Genomic DNA, 21,275 nt, shown 5'->3' on the forward strand with positions numbered 1-21,275 from the left:
TAGCTTATTAATTACTCGGCCTGCGCGCCGCGTAGGTTTTGTAATTTTTAGAGTCAACAGCCTCGTACTAGGTAGGAATGGGAATATAAATATAAGGATCACTCCCCTAGGTGATGTGGGATGTCACATAAAAAATATACTTAAAACTTATGGTACATTTGAGAACAAAAGTATCGACTTTTGGTACGTTTAGATTTCAAATGTACTGAGAAACCAAATGAACAAAAAATTCAAATGTACCATAAAACCAAATGTACCCATTGTTATGTAACATTCTTGGTACGTTTAGATTTCAAATGTACATATAAACCAAATGTGCCCATTGTCAGGTAACCCTTTTGATACGTTTAGATTCCAAACGTACCAAAAAACCAAATGAACAAAAAATCACAAATGTACCACAAAACCAAATGTCTCTATCTGATAACCCTTTTGGCACATTTACATTCCAAATGTACCGAAAAATACAAAAAATCAAATCCACTATAAAACTAAATGTGTCCATATTATAGGTAACTAGATGTAGCTATATAATCAAACAAATTTTTATTATGTGTTGGGTATTCTAAATAATAAAATCTGATATTTTTTTATTTATAAATATTCTACTATATTCACAAAAAAAAGAAGTAAAATTATAACAAACAATAAAAAATATGTACAAGATAATAAATGCATAAATATAGGGATGAGAGGGGGGGAAAAAACGAAATGTCTAGGAAAAGTCGTGAAAAACTAAAATTCTAAACAAAATAAACTTGTGTGAAAAACTGAAATTAATAACTAAAATTTTAGAAAAATGCTTGATCAAATTTTCAAAAGAAGTGTATGTTTAGTTTAATATATAGCCCAGACAGAATTCAGACCTACGCGGCTTGACAACCTAGGGCCACTTTGGTTTAGAAATTTGGGACCATTAACTTTCTTCATGCATACGTTGAATTGAACACATTGCCCTACGACCCAACAGCAAGCAAACAACAAACATCTAGTTCCGTTTACAGCGTCTGCGCCGACCACCGAGTCATGGGAGCCATAGCCGCCACCATCTCACTGCACCTCACCTCCCCAACTCGCCGCTCCCTCACATTCTTCACCGCCTCTCTTCGACCTTCTTCTCCGATTCTAAAGCTCAACTCTTTCCATGCAGCTGCCTCGCCGCGAGCTACTAGTCTTCGCGTGTCGGCGGTATCATGTTCCATGAGCGTGGAATCCGTCGAGAAGGCCTCCCCCGCCTTCTTTCTCGACCGCATAGAATCCGGATTCCTCCACTTCGTCAAGTACCACGGCCTCGGCAACGACTTTATCCTGGTATTCAATTTCTCTGAAATGTTGGAATTTTTTTTTCAAAATCTTCAACTTAATTAGCTGAGAAGAAGTTATGGTTAGATGTTATCGATACGCTGTTTGGATTTTGAGTTTTCTTTTTGGTTTTGTGAGTGATAGGTTGATAACAGAGATTCTTCGGAGCCTAAAATCAGTCCGGAGCAGGCGGCGAAGCTGTGTGATCGGAACTTTGGGATTGGCGCCGACGGAGTGATCTTCGCGCTGCCGGGCATCAACGGCACTGATTATACAATGAGGATATACAATTCTGATGGAAGCGAGCCCGAGGTGACTTGTATTTCCCGAAAATTTGTGTTTTCTACGCTTTAAATTTTATGTGGATAGTTGATTGCTGCATTGTATTGAATGGTAGTATTCGTGTTTCAAACTTGTGAAATTGGATATTAAATTGTGTTTTGTAGATGTGTGGTAATGGAGTCCGGTGTTTTGCCAGATTCATTGCCGAGCTCGAGAATTTGCAGGGACGGCATAGGTATGGTAAAGCTGGTTCCATATACTGATAAACATCTATTCAGTCTTGCACTGATAAGTGATAGGTGTGTAAATTTCTGAAAACAACAGTCTGTGTGAACAATTGCAGCTTTAAGGTACATACTGGTGCTGGTCTAATTGTTCCGGAAATTCAAGAAGATGGGAAGGTAAATTCTTGTTTGTATTATGTTTCAGTTCAAATAAACTATTTCAGATTGAGATGCTTTGAGCACGTCAAACATTTTGCAAAGCATGTGATGTGACTTATGAAATATTGTAACAATGTCCATTGTTGCTCTGGTGCTCCGTCATGCGTTATATATTGGATGTTCATCTTCACTTTAGCAGACATTAAGAATTACAGGTTAAAGTTGATATGGGGGAACCAATTCTTAAGGCTTCAGACGTACCTACAAGACTGCCTGCAAACAAAGATCAATCCGTCGTTAAGTTGGGTCTGAATGTGGATGGAGTAACCTGGAATGTAACCTGTGTTAGTATGGGAAATCCTCATTGCATAACTTTTGGTACAGAAGGAGGCCAGGTATTGCTGGAATAATTTGAGAGATATTCACTCTGCTCAAATGAATGACCTAATCTGGGCGTAATAAAGCCAATTTTTTGTTTATAATTGATTAATAGTTTCTTCCAGTCCAGCATATGACGTCCTTTTCAAATCATTGAAACTTTCCTAGAAGGACTACCCCCAGCAATATCCGTCATTTCTGCCTGTGACTTGTTGCTTTTTGTTGGAATTGAACAGAATTTGAAGGTTGATGAATTGAAGTTGGCTGAAATTGGCCCCAAGTTTGAGAATCATGAGGTGTTTCCAGCACGAACTAACACAGGTTAGAATTTATTTGTCTACGGGCATGCTTTTGTTTCTGGAAGCAGTTAGAGTTGGCATATTGTTTGTGTAAGACCACAGTTTACATGCTACAGATCATGGGTTTTTTCTTCTTTGGTGATTGTCCATTGCTTACACCTTTTGACAGTGCATTACTTTGAACTTTGAAATTTCTGATCTTTCAGTTTAAAATTGTTGGTATATTTCTTACTGGTGGTGGCCATTTTGAGATATAAGTTGAAAAGGATGTACTCAAAAATTTGTGTGACACATTTTTTTTTTGAATTTACAAAATTAGATTGGTATATTTATTGGAAACACTACTCAGAACTTCTGTGGTCTGAAATGCCTCAAATTTGTAAAGAAATTATGTGATAAAATATCTATCCAAATATGGTAATGGATGCTTCAAGCTTCTGTCTCACTCTCACTTAGCATATTGAAATACAGTTAATAAATTATTTGTTCAGTCAAACTTGTTTGATCCTTTGTTCCTGTCTCGTGAACGTTAAAGTCTCAAATTTTGTAATTATTCTTAAGCATATTTTGTATTCACAACTCTGATTTGATTCTGATGGGCAGAATTTGTGCAAGTTTTCACTCGTTCGCACCTAAAGATGCGTGTTTGGGAGCGTGGAGCAGGTTAGTTCTGCTGCAACCAAAAGAAGTTATTATACTGTAATCTGATATCGAATCCATTTGAGTTTGTTTTAATGGGAAGTATAATTATTTTGCATTATAGGAGCAACACTTGCTTGCGGAACTGGAGCTTGTGCTGTAGTGGTTGCCGCAGTTCTTGAGGGTCGTGCTGAGCGAGTAAGTTTTGGCTTTCTTCTTTTCTTATGTTGGATATATTAAAAAAAAAAAAAAATTAATATAGATGGTTTATCTATTTCACATGAAAATGAAACTATTCCCCTTTCGTCTATCAGTTTTTAGTGTTGAATTTTAAGACAGAAGAGTAATGCTATACATACTATACTTATAGTTTCAGTAATCTTATGAATCCACATCACTATGTGTTACATTGTCACATTACGTTGGTCAATTTCAGAAGCGTGATAAGCTGCCCATAACTATAAGCAGTACCCTCCATGCAAAAGCCACATGATTTTGTAAAGATAATGTGAGGAAAGTTTAGTGTGCAACATTTTCCTTCCCAACTTTAATAATACTTAAGTACGGATATAATTTGTTGAGAAGTGAATGTTGTCTGTCTCTATCCATGTCATTTCAATCAAATTACTAAATCACAAAATTTCTTCTTTTTTTAACCTCTTGCTCTATCGTTAAATCGTTAGCCTAGTTTTTTTACTTGCTTTCCTCTTTGCTCATCTTTTTGTATGCTTATCTTTTGGACATAGAACTGCACGGTTGATCTACCGGGGGGGCCATTGCAGATTGAGTGGAGAGAGGAGAACAATCACATCTACATGACAGGCCCAGCTGAAGTCGTATTTTACGGATCAGTGCCTCTATGATTGTTTTCACTACTATTGTGCTTGTGTGGAGAATGAAGATAGATTTTGTAACTGAAATTCACCTGAATTTTGGAGAATTGCAAGTGAAAGAAACTGTTGGAGACATAAAAGACGTCATCTGTATTTGCCTTATGATAGGTGTGCCCCTCCAGTTACATCGTATTGTCTTCATAGTCAAATACTCTTCATCTGTGTTTGCCTTGTAAAATTTGACTTCTAAGTGATGGTTGGGGCATACGTGGGTCTAGGAGATATGCTCTCTTTATGCACCTGCGTTTGAATTTTCCTCTCTGCAACTTAGAATATCATTTGTATAAAGTAAAATGATAGCTTAGGAGATCGGATGCACTCCACCACTGATACAAGTGATGGGGAAAGGAAGACTCGAACTCAGAATCCACTCCACTTCCACTTTTATTTTGCATTTTTTTTTTAAAAAAAAACCTTAAAAGTTTAGGGGAAGATTGATTACTCTCACCACCAATGCCAGGGTATACTCACAACCTCGAGCTGGAATGACTTACGCGTGGCACCTAACTGCCAGTTGTCACATGAATGGATTTACGTAAGAATTTTCAGATTGCGCATCAACAAAGATTGCTGGCAGCAAGACTCAAACCTGGGTGGGGCGACAAACAAGATAGTGACCTTACCAACAAAGCCAACCTCGTTGGCTACTTTTAGTTTAGAATTATGCTATAGACTCAGTCACTCACTCGCACATGGGTAAGAGAGGGACCCTGTTGCATTGAAGAGTCCGAGGGAAAGAGTAAAATTAAAGAATTTGCAGCTTAAGATTTCAAATGAGAATGTTGTGCTTGAGGGATGTGTAATGTACGTGACTAGAACACGACAAGAGATTTGACATGATCATTTTTGTGCCGATGCTGGAGAGAAATACCAGGGCTTTACCCCAAGTTTTTAGAATTTAGAGGTGGTTTCCGAGCATATTCACGGGCGGTTTGAGCAAACATGGAGGCGTTAAGTGGCGGTTTGAGCAATCATGGAGGCGTCGAGTGGCCTATAATTCTAAATCTTGAAAAAATGCCTCAGAGAGAGAGAGAGTGATGTTTCTACAACTTTCAAGCTTACTACAGATACATCAGCAGCATATGTACAGCCACTAATCAATCATCTATCTTGCCTGAGCCTGAGAGCATCTCTTTAACTCTCCTTTAAACTTAATATCCTTGTTCGATACATTTAAGATGCCCGACTGTTGTTCAACTTGCTCGATAAGAAGCTTCAACAGCACAACATTCGATAGGGTTTTGCACGATCCAACCATTACCAACTTTTTCTACAGAAGCAAACCAAAATCAAACGAAAAACATGTTACTCAGTTTGGTCACTACGAAAACTTAAGAAAATCTCCAAATTCACATCGGAACATGATCGAATGAGAAGGCCAAACTCATGTGATTCTTACCTTGGCACGAGTGAGAGCTACATTAATCCTATGCCAGTCTCCAAGCAGCGAGGAGGAGCAATTCGTGGGATTTTCCGTTGACCTAACGAAGGACACTAGTATACAATCCTTGTCTCTTCCCTGGATAAAAAACAAGGACAATTGAAATTAGATATAACCATGTCATCCTTCTGCTTTCAAAGATATGAATAGTTAGACAAAGAAAACAATAACATCGGCATAGAAAATGAAATCCTTCACCCAGACCTGGTATTTGTCAATGGTATGTATCTCGACAGAGGTCAGGCGGCTGAGGGCAAGCCGGATGATCTCAGCCTGGGAGTTATATGGGGTAATGACACCAATATCTTCCCCCTTTATTCCACTCTTGACTAGTCCCTCCACAACCTAAAAGCAAAATGAAATTTTTATTTAGCTAAAACAAGCTACTTCAACGGTTTGCATTAGATCAGAAAAATATTTTCTTGGGGAAAAAGGATGATTGCGTTATGTATATATATATTCAAGCGAAGATCTAACCTGTACAATTATGTTAGCTTCTGTCGGGTTACTCACAATCTTGTGATCCTTTGCCTCAAAAGCAGGTAAAGAATCTACATTCCGAAAAGTGATTATATTAAACAACCAACACTGCTTATATAGAAGAACAGATTATGTAAAACAGATAATAGTACTTCAACAAACCTGTATTAATAAATATAACTGGCTTGCTTGGGTTTATAACCTGCAACCAAGTTTTAAAACACATGAAAAATGCATCAAAGTTTGAACAAAACCACAATTTCATTGCACAAGTTTTCGACAAGCCATAAAATGTGAAACAATTCACTTGAATCCAATCTGTGACAAAATCATATCATCATGAATTCAACCAAATTGGAAATCGGTTTTCCCTAAGCACAATCTAATTTTTAAACATGCTAACCGGTTGTAATGAACATCAAGTCATAATTCTTTTACATGATATATCAATAGTTTCCAATGCCCACAACATGACACGGAAGATAACCTGTATGGATTTATCCGGAAGAAAGGTGCTATAAACTGAATGAGAATTTTGTTATCAAATGTATCTACTACTACCGCTTATGAGTAGAACAAACAAGGATATAGGTATACTTCTTTATGCAAGTGCACATCATGAATAAACTTATACATTTCAATAGAAATATGGGATTCCCTTGAAAATTGCTCTCACCTCCTGTATCCAAAATGAATGAGATATTGAACTTGAAACCTTGAGTTTGGCATTTTCTATTTCAGGAGAGCCACAACGCAATCGATCACCATAAATCAAGGCATTTGACAGTTCCATAATGCCTCGACACATACGGTACTGGATGCAAACAGTTCGGTAAATATCACTTCTACAGAAGAGTGCCAAAATTTATATACAATAGCAAATGAATATAATAACCTGGCTTTGCAAGGCTGAAATTGCCTGAGGATGCGCTTCTGAAAGCCTGCAAAACAAGCTTACCCCCATTCCATTTTCTCGAGCCTCCGTACTCTGGAAATAAAAAAGCATAGGGCATTTCATTAAGCCACAGTTCAGAGCGTGACAACCAATTAGAACCCTACAGGCATGCAGTGATATACACCTTGACCAGAGGAGGTAATTGATAATGATCGCCAACCAGGACAAACTTTGAAGCAAACATCAGAGGCCCAAGAGATACCTGTTACAACAGAAAATTGCTCATGAATCCACTGCCTTTGATAAGGTTCTGAATAAACAAGTGACTTCAACTTTCATTTAAAGCTAAACAAAATCCTAAAAGAGAGTATAAATTCAACCCATCTAAACGCAATTCCTACTAATTAACACACAAAACAACATTAGATAGATTTTTTACTTTATTATAAATCTATACTTGCAACATGACATAACATCAGGGAAAGATAATTCGATGAGTTCAACTTAACCACTGACAGTGAATTAACTACCAAATCATTAAGTACTACATTTTGGTCTTCACGACATATTTGCTAACTTTCTCCATGGTATAGCTTAATATACATCTGCCTCTAGTTACATAAGCAATAACTGCAGGTCAAGATATCCATCAGAAAGTGTACGTACTGGAAGGGTGGTCTGTCCAGCTTCATCCATGATGCATACATCAAATCTCTTATTGGAAAGCAAGGGGCTGGTGATCCCCAAGCATGTAACGGCAACCACCTTGACTTGGTCTAATATTAACTTAATGCCTTCCACAGTTTGAATGTTCATCTCTGTCACAGAAACCACCGTTAATATGTTGAGAATTAAGTGAGATACTGAAGAAAATTCTCTCAATAGTTTAAAATCTGACCTGAGAAGCAATGGCCTCGAATTTCTTCATGCACAGCTTCATGTCTTCCAATTCGTATAAAATCAATATCCTGCCATGCTTTAAATTCAATACAAAAAAACCCAAAGGAGTGTTTCACAGAAGATATGCACCTCAAAAATGGGTAAACTATACACCCACAAATATAGAACGAAAAGAGACATCAACTTTGTGCCCAATGGTGAATGGTAACTGCTGCCCATTAGATTGAATGGTGGAAAAAATTTGCTATGAACAAGAACAAATAATAATAATACTAATAATAGAAAGAATATGCTTATCAATGGATGTGAAATAGAGATATGACCTCAGCCTTTAATTTGACAAGTAGATTATCAACAGCGGAGTTTGTGTAGGACGTAAGCAAAATGGATGAACCTCTAATCAACAGAGCTTTCACAGCATGCACCATGGTGGATGTCTTGCCCGTTCCAGGCATTCCTAGTATAAGAGCGTAGTCCTTTGCTGTAAGTATCTGGATATTTGTTGAATTAGTAAATGTCCACATTCAATAGATAACTGAAAGATTAGTGTCAAACAAATTTAGCCTCTGGGTACAGACTTTCTGCGGGAAGACATCATAAGTATTATGGAAAAAAGATAACCGTATAGAAAACCTTGAGAATGGCTCGACGCTGATCATCATTTAAATTTCTCTGGGACCAGACATAGGATATTGCTGGATCCTGGCTTAGTGGAGACCCATTGTCAAACCTAGGAGCCTAAAAAGAATCCACACATGTAGAACAACAAAAAAGCGAGTTAGAATTAGCAAAAGATGGTTAATTTGATAGAAAACAATTCACTAAAACTCACTTCTAGGTCAACAATCATCTTTCTAAGGTGAGCAGCTTGTGTACTTTGAAGAAAAAGTTGAACAAGGTTAAACCTTCAGCAACAAAAGCATGAACTTAGACAGGGTCAGAGAAGTATTCTAAAAGTTTGGATATGGAAATTTCTCAGAAAGGTTCAGGAGTGTGTTACCTCATAACTGAAAATGATGTCACAAAATCATCTTTGTCAACACGCCAGACCTCCTGAAGGAGATCACTTGCCTCTGAAGAAGGATTGCTCCAAGGAAGTCGTAAGTGCTTAGAGAAAGAAACCTAGAGTTTTGCAGAAAATATTAGAATTTACAAAATTGATTTGATCAGTAAGTTAAGATTTTCCACTGTAGCATTCGTCAGCTATATTAGCACATCCGCTTAAAGGTCAGGTAAGCACTAAAACGCCAGATTTGAGCTTACAGTAGTACAGATGAACAGGAAACATGGCAGATATTATCCTTACAGAAACATGAGATTGACTTATATCCGTTATGATCCCACTTGCAACAGGTAAATTACCAGATTCGCTGCTAAGTATCTAAACAAAAAACCAATAACCAGTGATTAATAAATTGTTAGCGAGGATAAAAGAAAAAGCGTACCAGGGGAAACAAAATCACACTCACAACAACTAACTTGCATATATAAAAAGCATGCATGCATGCACAAGTGCAACTTCTTGAGAAGACCAAAACATGAATTAATATAATTAATAGATTACTTTATTAACTTGATTAGGTTCTTAGGGAATGACTGGAAAGCTAAACAAGTATTGCAATATTATTCTGCACAACAAGAAATTCCATCCAAGAAAGAAAAAGAATTCAAACAGGCATAAATTTCAAAAAGATTCTTATTACTGTTTGATAGTTTTGTTTCCAACTTATATTTGATTTTTTTTTTGTTTCTAAAATAAAAAAACTCCAGAGACTGGGCGAGAGAAGGAAATGAGGGCAGAAGAGGCTTCGAATTTTCCTTTTTGTTGAAGTATATATTAGACAGTGATAGATTTACAAGAAGTGGCTGCATGTGTACCAAGAAACACACAAACATATGAAACGTATCAGGTTGATTTCATAGCTAGAAGTTTTGTTGTAACATCGTTAATATTTATTATGTCTCAAGTCAATACCCAATAATTGTTGTTATGTTTATCAAATATCAAAAGAACAGGTTACCATAAAACACAATCACGCGTAACTACTTACCCTGGACATCTTAACAAAATATCTGAACATCTTACATATCTAAATCCATAAAGCAATAAACAGTCATGAATAAAAAATGTACAAGTCATAGAGAAAAAGATTCTTGATTAATGAATCATGAACATTACATGTTCTTTAGTAAGTCTTCCATGGAAACAACTTCGAGTACATAAAATCCACAGCTACTGTAAGAGTTTTATGTTAAACTAGTACAAACAATCAGCTTTCATGTGAACTACCAAAAACCACATTATGAAAGTAAAACGTACCACAAAGTCACCACATTTCAGTGTACAGTCTATATCTTTTCTTGAAGAACTGGCGCTTGAAAAATCTATATCAGATGTCCTCCCATTGAGAGAAGGAAAATTCTTACGCAGAAAACGATAAACAAATCTGCTATCTTTTCCGGATGCCGAACATCGAGAATCACCATCAAGAACAATAAAAGAAAGGCAACCAGTGGCATAATCACTATTGGAGCTATGCGACCGCCAAATTTCATTCTTTACAAGCTGAAACAGATAAATTTTCAAACAAGAGAAAAGTTGTTAGCATATCAAATAAACTAAACTTAGGAGTTAGACATTTATACACTTTGCAACCAGTGACTTCAAAATTGCACCTGCATCTCTTTAGCTTCCAGATCAATCAACCCATCCCACAGCCTTAGGAAAACACCATGAGCATTTGTTAGGTACTGAGTATTTGAATCAAACAAATCTGCCAATCCGCTGCTCTCTGTGCTTCCACCATGTACCTGTGGAATTAAAGGTGATGACCAATGATATAACACTTCTTAAAGTATGAATAGAATTATAGTAATGAATAATGATATAACACTTCTTAAAGTATGAATAGTATTATAGTAATGAATATCTTGCTTATATTGAGGTTTCCTGTGTGACTGCAACTTTTTTCATGGGAAACCTAGTTTTAAACTTAATATTTTAATGGGTCATGAGGGATGTGGAAACTCTGTAAAATCGGACATGTCCCTCGGTCATATGTTGCAAGGGTTGGCGTTAGTAATTGTAAATTCCAATCAAAGGAAGCTAGATCCAGTGATCTTTCTATTTACAATCTTTTGAAGGACTTGCAAACTGAATGAAGGCTATATTTACTTATTCTTAGTAGCTTATAGCTGATGTGATATAGAAAGCGTTGCAGGAATTTCTCGATGGCAACGGGATTAAAATAGTGTCCATTCCCATCAACATTGAAGATTGGTTATGTTAATGATTGTCAAGGGTAGCACTGAAACAAAGTAGAACTAAGGTTCTCCATCAATCAATTTCCTGAGAAGCCTAAAGAACAAAATAATTGTAATATTGTCAATGGCAGGCAGGGGGTGCAAAAAAGTCAACAGGAAAGGTTGCAACAACTTACTGATGACATGGAGATTTCAAGGATTCAAATAATACTAAGAAATATAGTTAGGGTTACTAATCAGTCATGTAAATATCACACGACAAAATTGATCTACAGATTGTTTGCGTTAGGCAGTATATTAAGATTTTGAATAATCAAGTACATAGTAACTGAAATCTTATAGGAAACTGAGAAAAAAGAAGGGTAGTGCTATCCACACACCCATTTTTACTTCTCACACAGCCTTCTCAATTTTTGGCTGTTGGATCTAATGAATTGAAGAAGATCAATGGCCAAAGACTAACAAGGGTGTGTGGGAGTAAAAATGGGTGTGTGAATATCACTTTCCTTTTGAAGTAGGTAGTAAACCACCATGTTTCTATTCTTTTTGGAAAGTGCTTTTAAGAGTCCCAATCAAAAGTGAAATCAATGTTGCATTTCTGCTGACAAGAGTAGGCAAAAGTTTGAAAGAATCTCATTAATCATCAGTTCTTTTGTCAATTAAACCAAAGAGAAACTAATACACACACACACACACACACACACACACACACACACACACACACAAACACAGGGCCGCAAGATTACAAGCTGAAGATAAATAAGATCAGAAGAAATAAATATTGGCTTTAGCTCAAAATTCAAATTAATGAATATGAGCCAAACTTGAACAATTTATGAAGTAACAATTTGTTTGCTCTTCTAGTTAGTAATGACTATCCACGCTTTGACAGAACATTACAAGAATAAATAGAAAATACCTTGTGATAGACAGTACAAACATTTAGATGGCGGCAACTTCCGCAAATGCTCCGACACTACAGCACGAACAAGAACAAAAACAGAAAGAATCTAAAATATCTGCCCAGTAAAGAGTTCTCCGAAAAAAAAATTTGTTCATACTACAACAACCGTCATACCTGTAACATTGGGGGCAGTACTTGTGTTTGTGATGCCTTGAGGATATCATTTGCAAGTTCATTACGTCGCATGATTAGACCAACCAGGTCAGATCTTCTAGCAACAATCCCCTGTTTAATTTATTTTATTAAGATAAATTCATTTAAGACTACATAAATACATGATGCAGGTGCATTCCGTACTACCTGTGTCTGATCTGACTGCAGATAACATAGGAGACCAGTATCGACATGCTTCTGGTACCTGAATACAAGAGAAGCATAGCAAATTAAATAAAGTTTTCTCAAAAGATATCAATATTGACTTGTACAAAGGCCTGGACCCTGTGGAAACCAAAAAAATAGAGATGAATAAAACTATAAGTACCTGTCCGACATGAGGAGAGTGTATAAGATCACTTGGGCACTATGCTCCATAGACGACTGCACATATAACAACCATGACCCAAAATTCAAAAGAGAAACTTTAAGCAACATAAGTTAATACAATGACAAACATGACTCAAGTTTAATATCATTCTAGACAAGTTTAAGCGAACTAGTAAAGACATTATTCTTGCCTGGCCCTTTGGTACTTTCCCACTTTTGAACTCTAAGGGCATGACCTTTTCATGAGATTCACCACTGTTAGATTCAACTTTCACTCTGACAGAAGCATCAATCTGGCCTTTCAGACCATATTTTGGAGCCCAGGCCATCTCCTCAATATCAATTACCTACAGAATAGACATAGTTCACAGATGACCTATTGTTGTTCCTGAAATGAGTACATGTGACTTACGGAATAGCACATAACATACAATTGAAAACTAGGACCATGTTTACAAACACAAACTTCATCTAACCATGTATGCCTTCGACCGGCAGATACATATAGAAGAAAACATTTGAACGCCCATCATCATATAGATGCATTTACTTGCAAGGAAAATATTTTACAGTATAAGAAGACAATTTTCAAACTCAGGAGGGTGCATGCAATGAAAAATACTTTGCAGTAATAGGAAAACCAGTCAACTTTCAAACTCACAAAGCTACCGATTCATGCAGGCTTCCAGATTGGGTATGGCGCATGAATCCCATGTAAATGATCTTTAAACAGGTAGATACAATGAAAACATATCTACGGATGCAAAAAATATATAACATAGAACAACCAATTATCTACAAATAGACCAAGTGTGATGCCTTGCCTCAGATAATTTGACCTTTTTGACGCCAATGTCAGATCCAAAATCAACAGAAGGAGCTTTTGAACCCTGCCACAATACCATTAGCCTCAGAATATAGCCCTACTCTCTACTGTTGCTTTAAGGTGCAAAATGTCAAACAATTCTTCACCTGAATTGTGAAAATAGAAAGAAAAAAAAAATCAATATAAACAAAATGGCCGCACCTGGGAATTTTTGAAGAGGTTAACCCAATTCAATATTGTGGGGACAGCCTCAATCAATGTTTTGTACATATCATTTTCGTTCACTGCAAAATCCACATGAAAGGGAAGAGAAGCTTGACTAAGATCCATAAAACTGACCAATGAAATGTTAGGAAAACTAGTCCCACTCAAACTAACCTGAATGATGATGACATAGAAATCAGAAATTATTTCAAAGTAAAATCTAAAAAATTCTAACCTCCACAAGCATACAAGTTCTCAAGGTTTTTCTGGAGCACCGTTCTTGTGCGTTCCTCCAAGAAAGTTACTGTAGGTATCTCCTTCATAAGTCCAGCCTACAGAAACAAAGAAATTTTACACGATATAGATGAGCAATTATTACAAATTATTTCATGGGAAAAAGATGCATGACACTATCCATATACATTAAAAAGTTTACAAGGTCATAAAGTGGTTTTGATACCTCAAAAACTCGATGCAATATTGTACCACTTAGTGCTGCAGTTGAATGCTCATTGGATTTTAGCCTTTCATCCAGGACAGTTCGCCTAGGGCAAATGAAGCTAGCTGTAACCTAAAAGTGTTTCAAATTATTAGGATCAAGTAGGGCAACAATAACTACAAAACTAATGACAAAATATCAGAGAAATCATAACAAAAACAATGTCAACAACATGTAAAGGATAAATGAACAAGCAGGAAGTAGTACCCTAGTTCCAGACACCAAAACATCTGGATGAACAATTATAAAATTATTGTGACGATCCACATGACACTGTCCTTGGTTATCAAATTCGCCAATAACATTGACAGAATCTCCAGGAGCAATGACACTGTACAACCTGAGAAAATAATGGAGAATAGGAGAGCGACATTATTAAAAATCATATTTTGAAATCAAGAAGAATTTGAATTTTAATGTACTAGTCTTGTTGGCAAACCAAGAGCATTCAATTTCACTCCAAATGTACGAATCTCTAAGACACTAATATTTAATGAAGAAAACAAAGATATTATGGTAAATTTAAATAATTTAATCTCACCAGAGGTCCACAATCTAGGCCAAAAATACACAAACGTAGCCTATTACATCCAAATTAAAATACAAACTTTGACTGCAAATGGTCAAAACTAAGATTAACTCACAGCTCCTGCATGCAATCGAGATGAAGAATATTATAAGGAATGTTCCTAAAAAGGGAGGATACTAAGGATCATAAAGATGACACCTCATCCCCTAGCCTATCTTCAATAATTGTACCAATTTTCTATAGTCAAACCACCCAAATTACAGCCAACACACATAAAGTTTTTGCCTTCTTCCACCCCCACCCACCCAAAATCCAAAAAATAAAAGAGCAAAATGCTTCTCAAATAATAAATACACAAGAGGCCAGGATCACCCAACTCAACCTTGCCTTCTCAAAACATCCAGACAGTAATTGGGCAATGCGGACAAAAATCCATTGCAGATAATATACAAATATATTTAAACAAATGTAAGGCCTCCTCCACTTAACATTATTACAAGTTCGACCCTCCGATGATCAATAAATCAAGCAAGAATCTGAACCTTGGTGCCTTAGATTTACAGAAGAATTCTAATCACAGTCAAGTCACAAATAATAGGGGTGGAAATGGCTATAAAGATGAGGCCACGAAAAACCATGAAGAGCCATCTTGCGGAATTAGTTAGAACTAAAAAAAAGTTCCCTATCAAGCAGGAACAAGCTGAAATCGCATAGAATGTGCATTTCTATTGTGGAGAAAAATAACCACTCTAAATAATACTTGTAAGAAATTGTTGTATTATGCCACATTACCGGAAAATAATTTCCGAAGAACCAATAAAGTATTAAACTGCTACAAAACAAGAAAAACCTGAATTTACCACTCATCTCGTAAATATACAGAGCGCTCTTCTCCGCTTTGCTCATTTAGTAACCTTATAACCTGCAAATCAATGGGATAATCTATATTAGCATTACTAATCTATAGAACAAAAGTAATAATTTAAGATTTTGCTTACTAGAAACCTTAAACAGGCATTGATCACCAGATGAATCAGCATCTCCACATTTCTCAGATACCTATAGCAGAAAGCAAAAACAAAAAAAGTTGCTAACCAATTTTAAAGAAATTCACTATTCTTTCTCAAAGAGAAACTAAACTCGTAATCCATACCTCCAATACAAGAAAACTACAATAGGAAGATTTCCGAAGAACCCTTCCTGTTAGAGCTGTCTCTACTCTTTTTACTGTGTGATCCAAACTGATGGGCATTCTCTTGCTTTTTTTATCTTCAACTTGAAATGGAGATTCCTCCGCATCACTAGACACTGAATCTTCAACAGAAATAACATCTTCCACTTGATCTAAGAGTTCAAGCAATGCCTAATAGAATAGAAAAATATGCCAAAAGAATTTCTAATTAACACCACGGCTTGAAGAAGATAAAATTGACACATACCAGCCACACAGGTCAAGTCCAAGCGAACTTGCAGATTAGAAAATTAAGTGATTAATTGCTTTTTATCTAAGTATGATAGCATGGTCCAAACTTGGTCAAGTAGATAATTTTATTGATCCAAACCTTTTTATGCTGCCTCAACCCCGGCTGATCTGAAACTCCATTACATGCAACACCATTAGCAAGCTGCATTGCAGTTACAGCGTCAATCAGAAAAAGATGATTCCACACCCTCTACTTAGCAGACGGAAAAAGGATATCAAAGAATGTTCTTTTTATCTGTTGATTGTAATGTACAGACAGAGAAAAGATTGAATAGGAAAAGACCGATGCAAACAAAACAGCAGAACAAATTTCTTCTTCTTGTTTCTTGCTTTCACCATTTCCGTGAATTTAAAAGTTCAGACAACATCATAAATAATTACGCTGGGTCAGTTTGAAAGCACAATTACCTTATCATGACAGTACGGTAGAGAAGGTGGAGTTCGGAATGGACTCTGCCTACTATCTATACCTGAAAAAGCTCCATTACTATCCATATCCTGATCTAGTTTAACTCTTTTTACACCAACCCTATTCAGGGATACCAACGATCTATCAGAAGTATTCGGTGTCGGTGAGGGAATCCACTTCTCAACCGTTACAGCTTTAACAGGAGAAGTCTGTACATTTATCATTGATTAATCACTGACAACAATACAAACAAAAAGAAGGAAATGAAGAGAAAACTAAAAAATAAACATGCCTTGTTTTGCGAGCACTGATTAATCCTTAAAGATTCAAGCCTTGAAGAGTCAGCCAACACTCTAATAATCTCCGGCATGCGTTTTGAAACAGCTTGGAGTCTTTCATTTACCGGAGATATCCTCCATGTTACCTCATCACCTCCGTCATCTTGGCTCTGCTTAATCAACTATAACCGTATCGAAACTCCCAAAATCAAATTACACAAATAAATACCATAAAATCAGCATTGCTCAAAGTTTCACAAGTAAAACACAAGCATTTCCATCAATTGTAGCATAAAGAAATTATCTTTCAATAAGAAACAATACAAAATGAAAATAAAATTATTTCTGTGAAAAATTGAAGCTAAGAATTTACCATTCCAGGTGAAAACTTGAAGCGCTTTAAAGACTTGGACTTTGAAATCTCCGGCGAGGCCTCATCGTCAACATTCTCTTTATCACCATCAACTCCGGCCGCCATCAAATTCTCCGGCGGCGTGTACTTCGGCATGCTATTCTTATTCCCCAATTCCGATATCGACTGAATTTCATCATTCACCAAAGCTAAAACCGCATTGCCCGCATCAATCTGAGCAGGCTTTCGGATCTTTGGAACCGAATGTACTGGAGCAACGGTGGGAGAGACGGTGGCGGCTAGGGTTTTAGGGTTCTGATGAGGGGAAGAAGCGGCGACCTCTTTGGGTTTCTGAGAGTTCTGGGTGTGGCGCTCAAAAAAATGTTGGATGCCGAACTTGGAGGGCTGCGGCTGAGCTTTCGAGTTGGATTTCTTAGACGACGTCGTGTTGGAAGAAATGGGTTTCTTTCTCGGAGCCATTGGAGCAATGGTGTGGTAGCTTTTCCAGTTCCTGGTCTGCTGGTTCAGTTCTCGGAGTGCGATTGGAGATTTGGGGGTTTTGGATTTCGCTTTCTGCTGATCTGTGATTTTCCCGCCAAAATGAACGTACGGCTCCAAAATGAAAAATGAAAAGTGGGTGTAGTGGGGCTTTTGGGATGAAGATGATAGAGATCCGGCCTCTATGAGAGCCCAAATGAATTTGTGGAGATAAATGGCTAAAGACGGTCATCGATTATGGCAGTTGGATAACCGTAATTATTTATTTATAACCGTTTTTCAACATACATTTCTCCTAAATTCAAGCAAGTTTTCAATTAAAAACATCTAGTCTAAGATTAAAATAAATCAAACTTTATATGATTACAAAGTTGGTGGAGAAAATAATTTGACTATGTAGAGATTATTTGAGCAACACATGCATATAAATAATAATTAAAGTAAAGCATGAACTCAAAACAAATTTTTCCCATGAAATTCAAGGCCAAGTGAGTGGTGAACCAAGACTCTTTTCATCAAAGTGAAAGAAGAAAGTTTGAGCCTTCATACCTTTGAAGCTTATCCTTGTGTTCACAAGGTTATCAGCCATTTAAGGCTCTTCAATCTTCTTCCAAGACTCCATGGATTTGCCTCTCTGAATCCTTGGGCCTTTGCTCCTTCCTTTCTCCTTTGCTTCTTGAGGATTTGATGAAAAGATTCTCCAAGCACCAAAGAGATGGTACCTCTAAGTCTCCACCACATCAAGATAGAGATGTGAAGCAAGATGGAAGGCTTATAAGAAGTTTTGATGCTAGTAAAACTTGCTCTAATTGCCAGCTGTTTAAGGGAGAAAGAGGAGATGAAGCACCTCTAAGTTTCTCTTCTTCTAACAACCCTAATGAGGGTTTAGTTATAACACATTAACACCCCTTTTGTAGCCGCTCAAAATTGAGTGATGTGAATGTAATTAAGCTCTCTCTCTCTCTCTCTCTCTCTCTCTCTCTCTCTCTCTCTCTCTCTCTCTCTCTCTCTCTCTCTCTCTCTCTCTCTCTCTCTCTCTCTCTCTCTCTATGGCCGGTTTTCTCTAGTCATTGGGTTTGTGTCACATTTGGTTTAAGTTGACATACAACTTAAGCTTAATGGGCATCATGGACCAAATGCCATTGGGCCTCAAAAAACTATTTAATTGATCTTATCCATCTCAATTATAAATCTTCATACTTATCCTTACATGGTGTACGATCCATTAGGTTTCAATTAGCGAGGCAGTGGACAATTATAAATCTTACTAATCGATTGTGAATTAAAACTTCCTTTCAATTCTCTCTTTGATGAGATTAGTGATAGCTAATCTTCGGGGCTTACACAAACCTTGAGTGACACCTGGTTGTATGTTATGGCTTCCTAAGCTAAATAGAAGTTGTTGGAGAACCTATTAAGTTACAACTATAATGTAATGTGGTTCTTCTCTAATTCTATACTCTTGATCAAATTGTTTGGTTGACAGTTCTATTACATGTCTACTATCCAATGTGATACTTCTTTATATGATTCTATTTAATATGATTTGGAACATACTTCCTAAATCATATTCATATGTTTTAGCCAAAGACTCCTAAATATATTTTATAGTATTCTCCTTCCACTATGGAATGTTAGATATCCCTTATTGTACCCTCACATATGCATGTCTCTTTGAGTAAATAAACGATTGCAACAATGCTAGGAACTTGCCCAAGGTAATGCATGGTCTTGTTACATTGTCAAATGATCAAAGACATACCCACAGGACAACTGTGATGTCTTAGGTCGAATGACTACTTTTTATTATTGTAACCAATGAGTTCTTACCTGACATGTATGTTTGTTGATCGTTGTTCAGTGTACCTCAACAACCTTTGGAGCACCTATTTGTTTGTCTTAGTGTCCGAACACTAACGGCCTTGAGATTAGTCATACTTCCATTTGAGTTGACTAACATATACTAGTGTTAGTGAATTGTCAATGCCCAATTGATAATCCTATGGTTAGAACATTTTAGAAATGAACGTAAGAGAAAGATCTCGTTGGTTTAACACTTATATCACTTCTAACTTAGGTTGATTACATTCATTGGATTCTATTATTGATTAAACACATAATACTTTAAATAGTGATTAACAATAAACCATGTCCTTGCATTAAACTAAACAAGAGTTTAACATGATAAGTTCCAAAAGTAATTCATCAAATGAGTGACTTTGTGGGCATAATTCTACACTTCAAGCTTCCAAAAACTCAAGGTAATCATTCACTTGAATACTAGATAATTCAAAACTCTAAATTTAGATTACCCTACAATAAATATCCAAAACTAAACCTTCGAACACTCTAATAGTTTGGCAAACAAAATCTTATGACTTAAAAGAAATGTACAAAGTGACAAGAAATGTACAAAGTGACTTAGTTTCCCAACTAATCAACAATAACCAAAAAGTTAAAAAAAAAAAATTTATTTAACGGGAAATCTTTAACACTAGTAGAAGAGTTTGAATATGAAAATGGTACAAGGCAGAATATTCTTGCAACAAAAAAATTAAAAATTGTAGACTACTTAGACGAGCTGGTCAACAAGTTATAAGTTTGTTACTAATAGAAAACACAGTTGCAAGATATAAACTTAAATGACTAGAAATCTCAACTAGTCAAACTCTACCCAGTTCAATTTTAATAACATGTATTCATGCACAAAAACTTATTCACTTATCATATCACGTAATAATAGCAAGTAGCATAAACAATAATATACGCAGGCAAGTTGATTGAAATATACAAAACAACTTTTTGCTCGGAAAAACCCTAGCTAGGTTAAAAAAACCAGGGACTCCAGAGAATCCAATTCACTAGTGAAAATAAGGTTCACATCAGGATAACACAACAAGTTCAATATCTAAACCTATTATATGGAGCTGCTTCTAAGGTTTATGTTGGAGAGGAAAAACAGAAACATTCTTTGAAAATAAAGTTCCAAACGTAGGCCAAAAAGCACCTACAGCACCTTTTAAAACAAGAAGATCTTTCCTTTTGGATTAGCTGAAGTACAAAACACAAGGACACTTGTCGAGTGCAAATACAATGTGAAAGGAACAATGGTGAAAAAATCACTTCAGCATAAAAGGTGTCAGACCAACTCATGTGTGTGTTTTACTAATCATAATGCATAGAAATTTAAAAGTGAAATACATATGCATAAAATAACTTGACTTTTGTTGAACCACATCCATTTACACTTGGATCTTTAACATCTCAAACTTCGATACTAATACTAAGTATATAAAGCCTAATCTAATGAAAATTGATCTAAAATGCTTGTGTAATAAAATATTACAAGTTTAACAAGAAAAGTCAAATACTACTAACTCTAGAGTTCACATAATCTAATTCCACAATAAAAATAAAAATTAGGCTAAGCGGGTAAATTATGAAAATATATATATATATATATATATAATTGTTATTAGCACTCCAAAAATCTCATTTGACATTCCTCACAAGTGTATTTTTCTTTCTAATTATAGAAAGTTTAGAGTGCCAAATGAGATTTTTGAAATACTAATAATAATTCCCTATATATAT

General features: G+C 36.2%; 2 protein-coding genes across 3 annotated transcripts; one reads left to right on the top strand and one right to left on the bottom strand.

Moving 5' to 3' along the window:
- Positions 1-882: 882 nt before the first annotated feature.
- LOC137734772 (diaminopimelate epimerase, chloroplastic-like) lies at positions 883-4,370 on the top strand. 2 transcript variants are annotated; one of them, XM_068474057.1, is made up of 9 exons: positions 883-1,311; positions 1,447-1,614; positions 1,749-1,819; positions 1,928-1,985; positions 2,183-2,362; positions 2,582-2,666; positions 3,248-3,307; positions 3,408-3,481; positions 4,030-4,370. In XM_068474057.1, exons 1-9 carry the CDS (start codon positions 1,027-1,029, stop codon positions 4,144-4,146), a joined length of 1,098 nt encoding a protein of 365 aa, XP_068330158.1. In that variant the 5' UTR covers positions 883-1,026; the 3' UTR covers positions 4,147-4,370. The 2 variants fall into 2 exon arrangements, with proteins under 2 accessions (XP_068330158.1, XP_068330159.1); XM_068474058.1 differs by lacking the exon at positions 2,183-2,362.
- A 792-nt stretch (positions 4,371-5,162) lies between these two features.
- Positions 5,163-17,783, bottom strand: LOC137735404 (DNA replication ATP-dependent helicase/nuclease JHS1). Its single transcript, XM_068474830.1, has 34 exons — positions 17,205-17,783; positions 16,846-17,013; positions 16,553-16,762; positions 16,224-16,286; positions 15,815-16,024; positions 15,667-15,720; positions 15,522-15,583; positions 14,340-14,472; positions 14,094-14,204; positions 13,869-13,965; positions 13,631-13,713; positions 13,428-13,493; positions 12,795-12,950; positions 12,602-12,657; positions 12,421-12,478; positions 12,235-12,345; positions 12,076-12,132; positions 10,569-10,703; positions 10,213-10,458; positions 9,199-9,273; positions 8,893-9,014; positions 8,725-8,797; positions 8,526-8,630; positions 8,216-8,383; positions 7,891-7,960; positions 7,659-7,810; positions 7,177-7,254; positions 6,993-7,085; positions 6,774-6,911; positions 6,260-6,299; positions 6,095-6,168; positions 5,822-5,962; positions 5,576-5,695; positions 5,163-5,446 (listed from the first exon to the last, which is right to left on the bottom strand). The coding sequence occupies exons 1-34, from the start codon at positions 17,661-17,663 to the stop codon at positions 5,282-5,284; spliced, it is 4,149 nt and encodes a 1,382-aa protein (XP_068330931.1). The 5' UTR covers positions 17,664-17,783; the 3' UTR covers positions 5,163-5,281.
- Positions 17,784-21,275: the final 3,492 nt, after the last annotated feature.

This window comes from Pyrus communis, chromosome 5, assembly GCF_963583255.1.
Source record: "Pyrus communis chromosome 5, drPyrComm1.1, whole genome shotgun sequence".
NCBI classification, from domain to species: Eukaryota; Viridiplantae; Streptophyta; class Magnoliopsida; order Rosales; family Rosaceae; genus Pyrus; species Pyrus communis.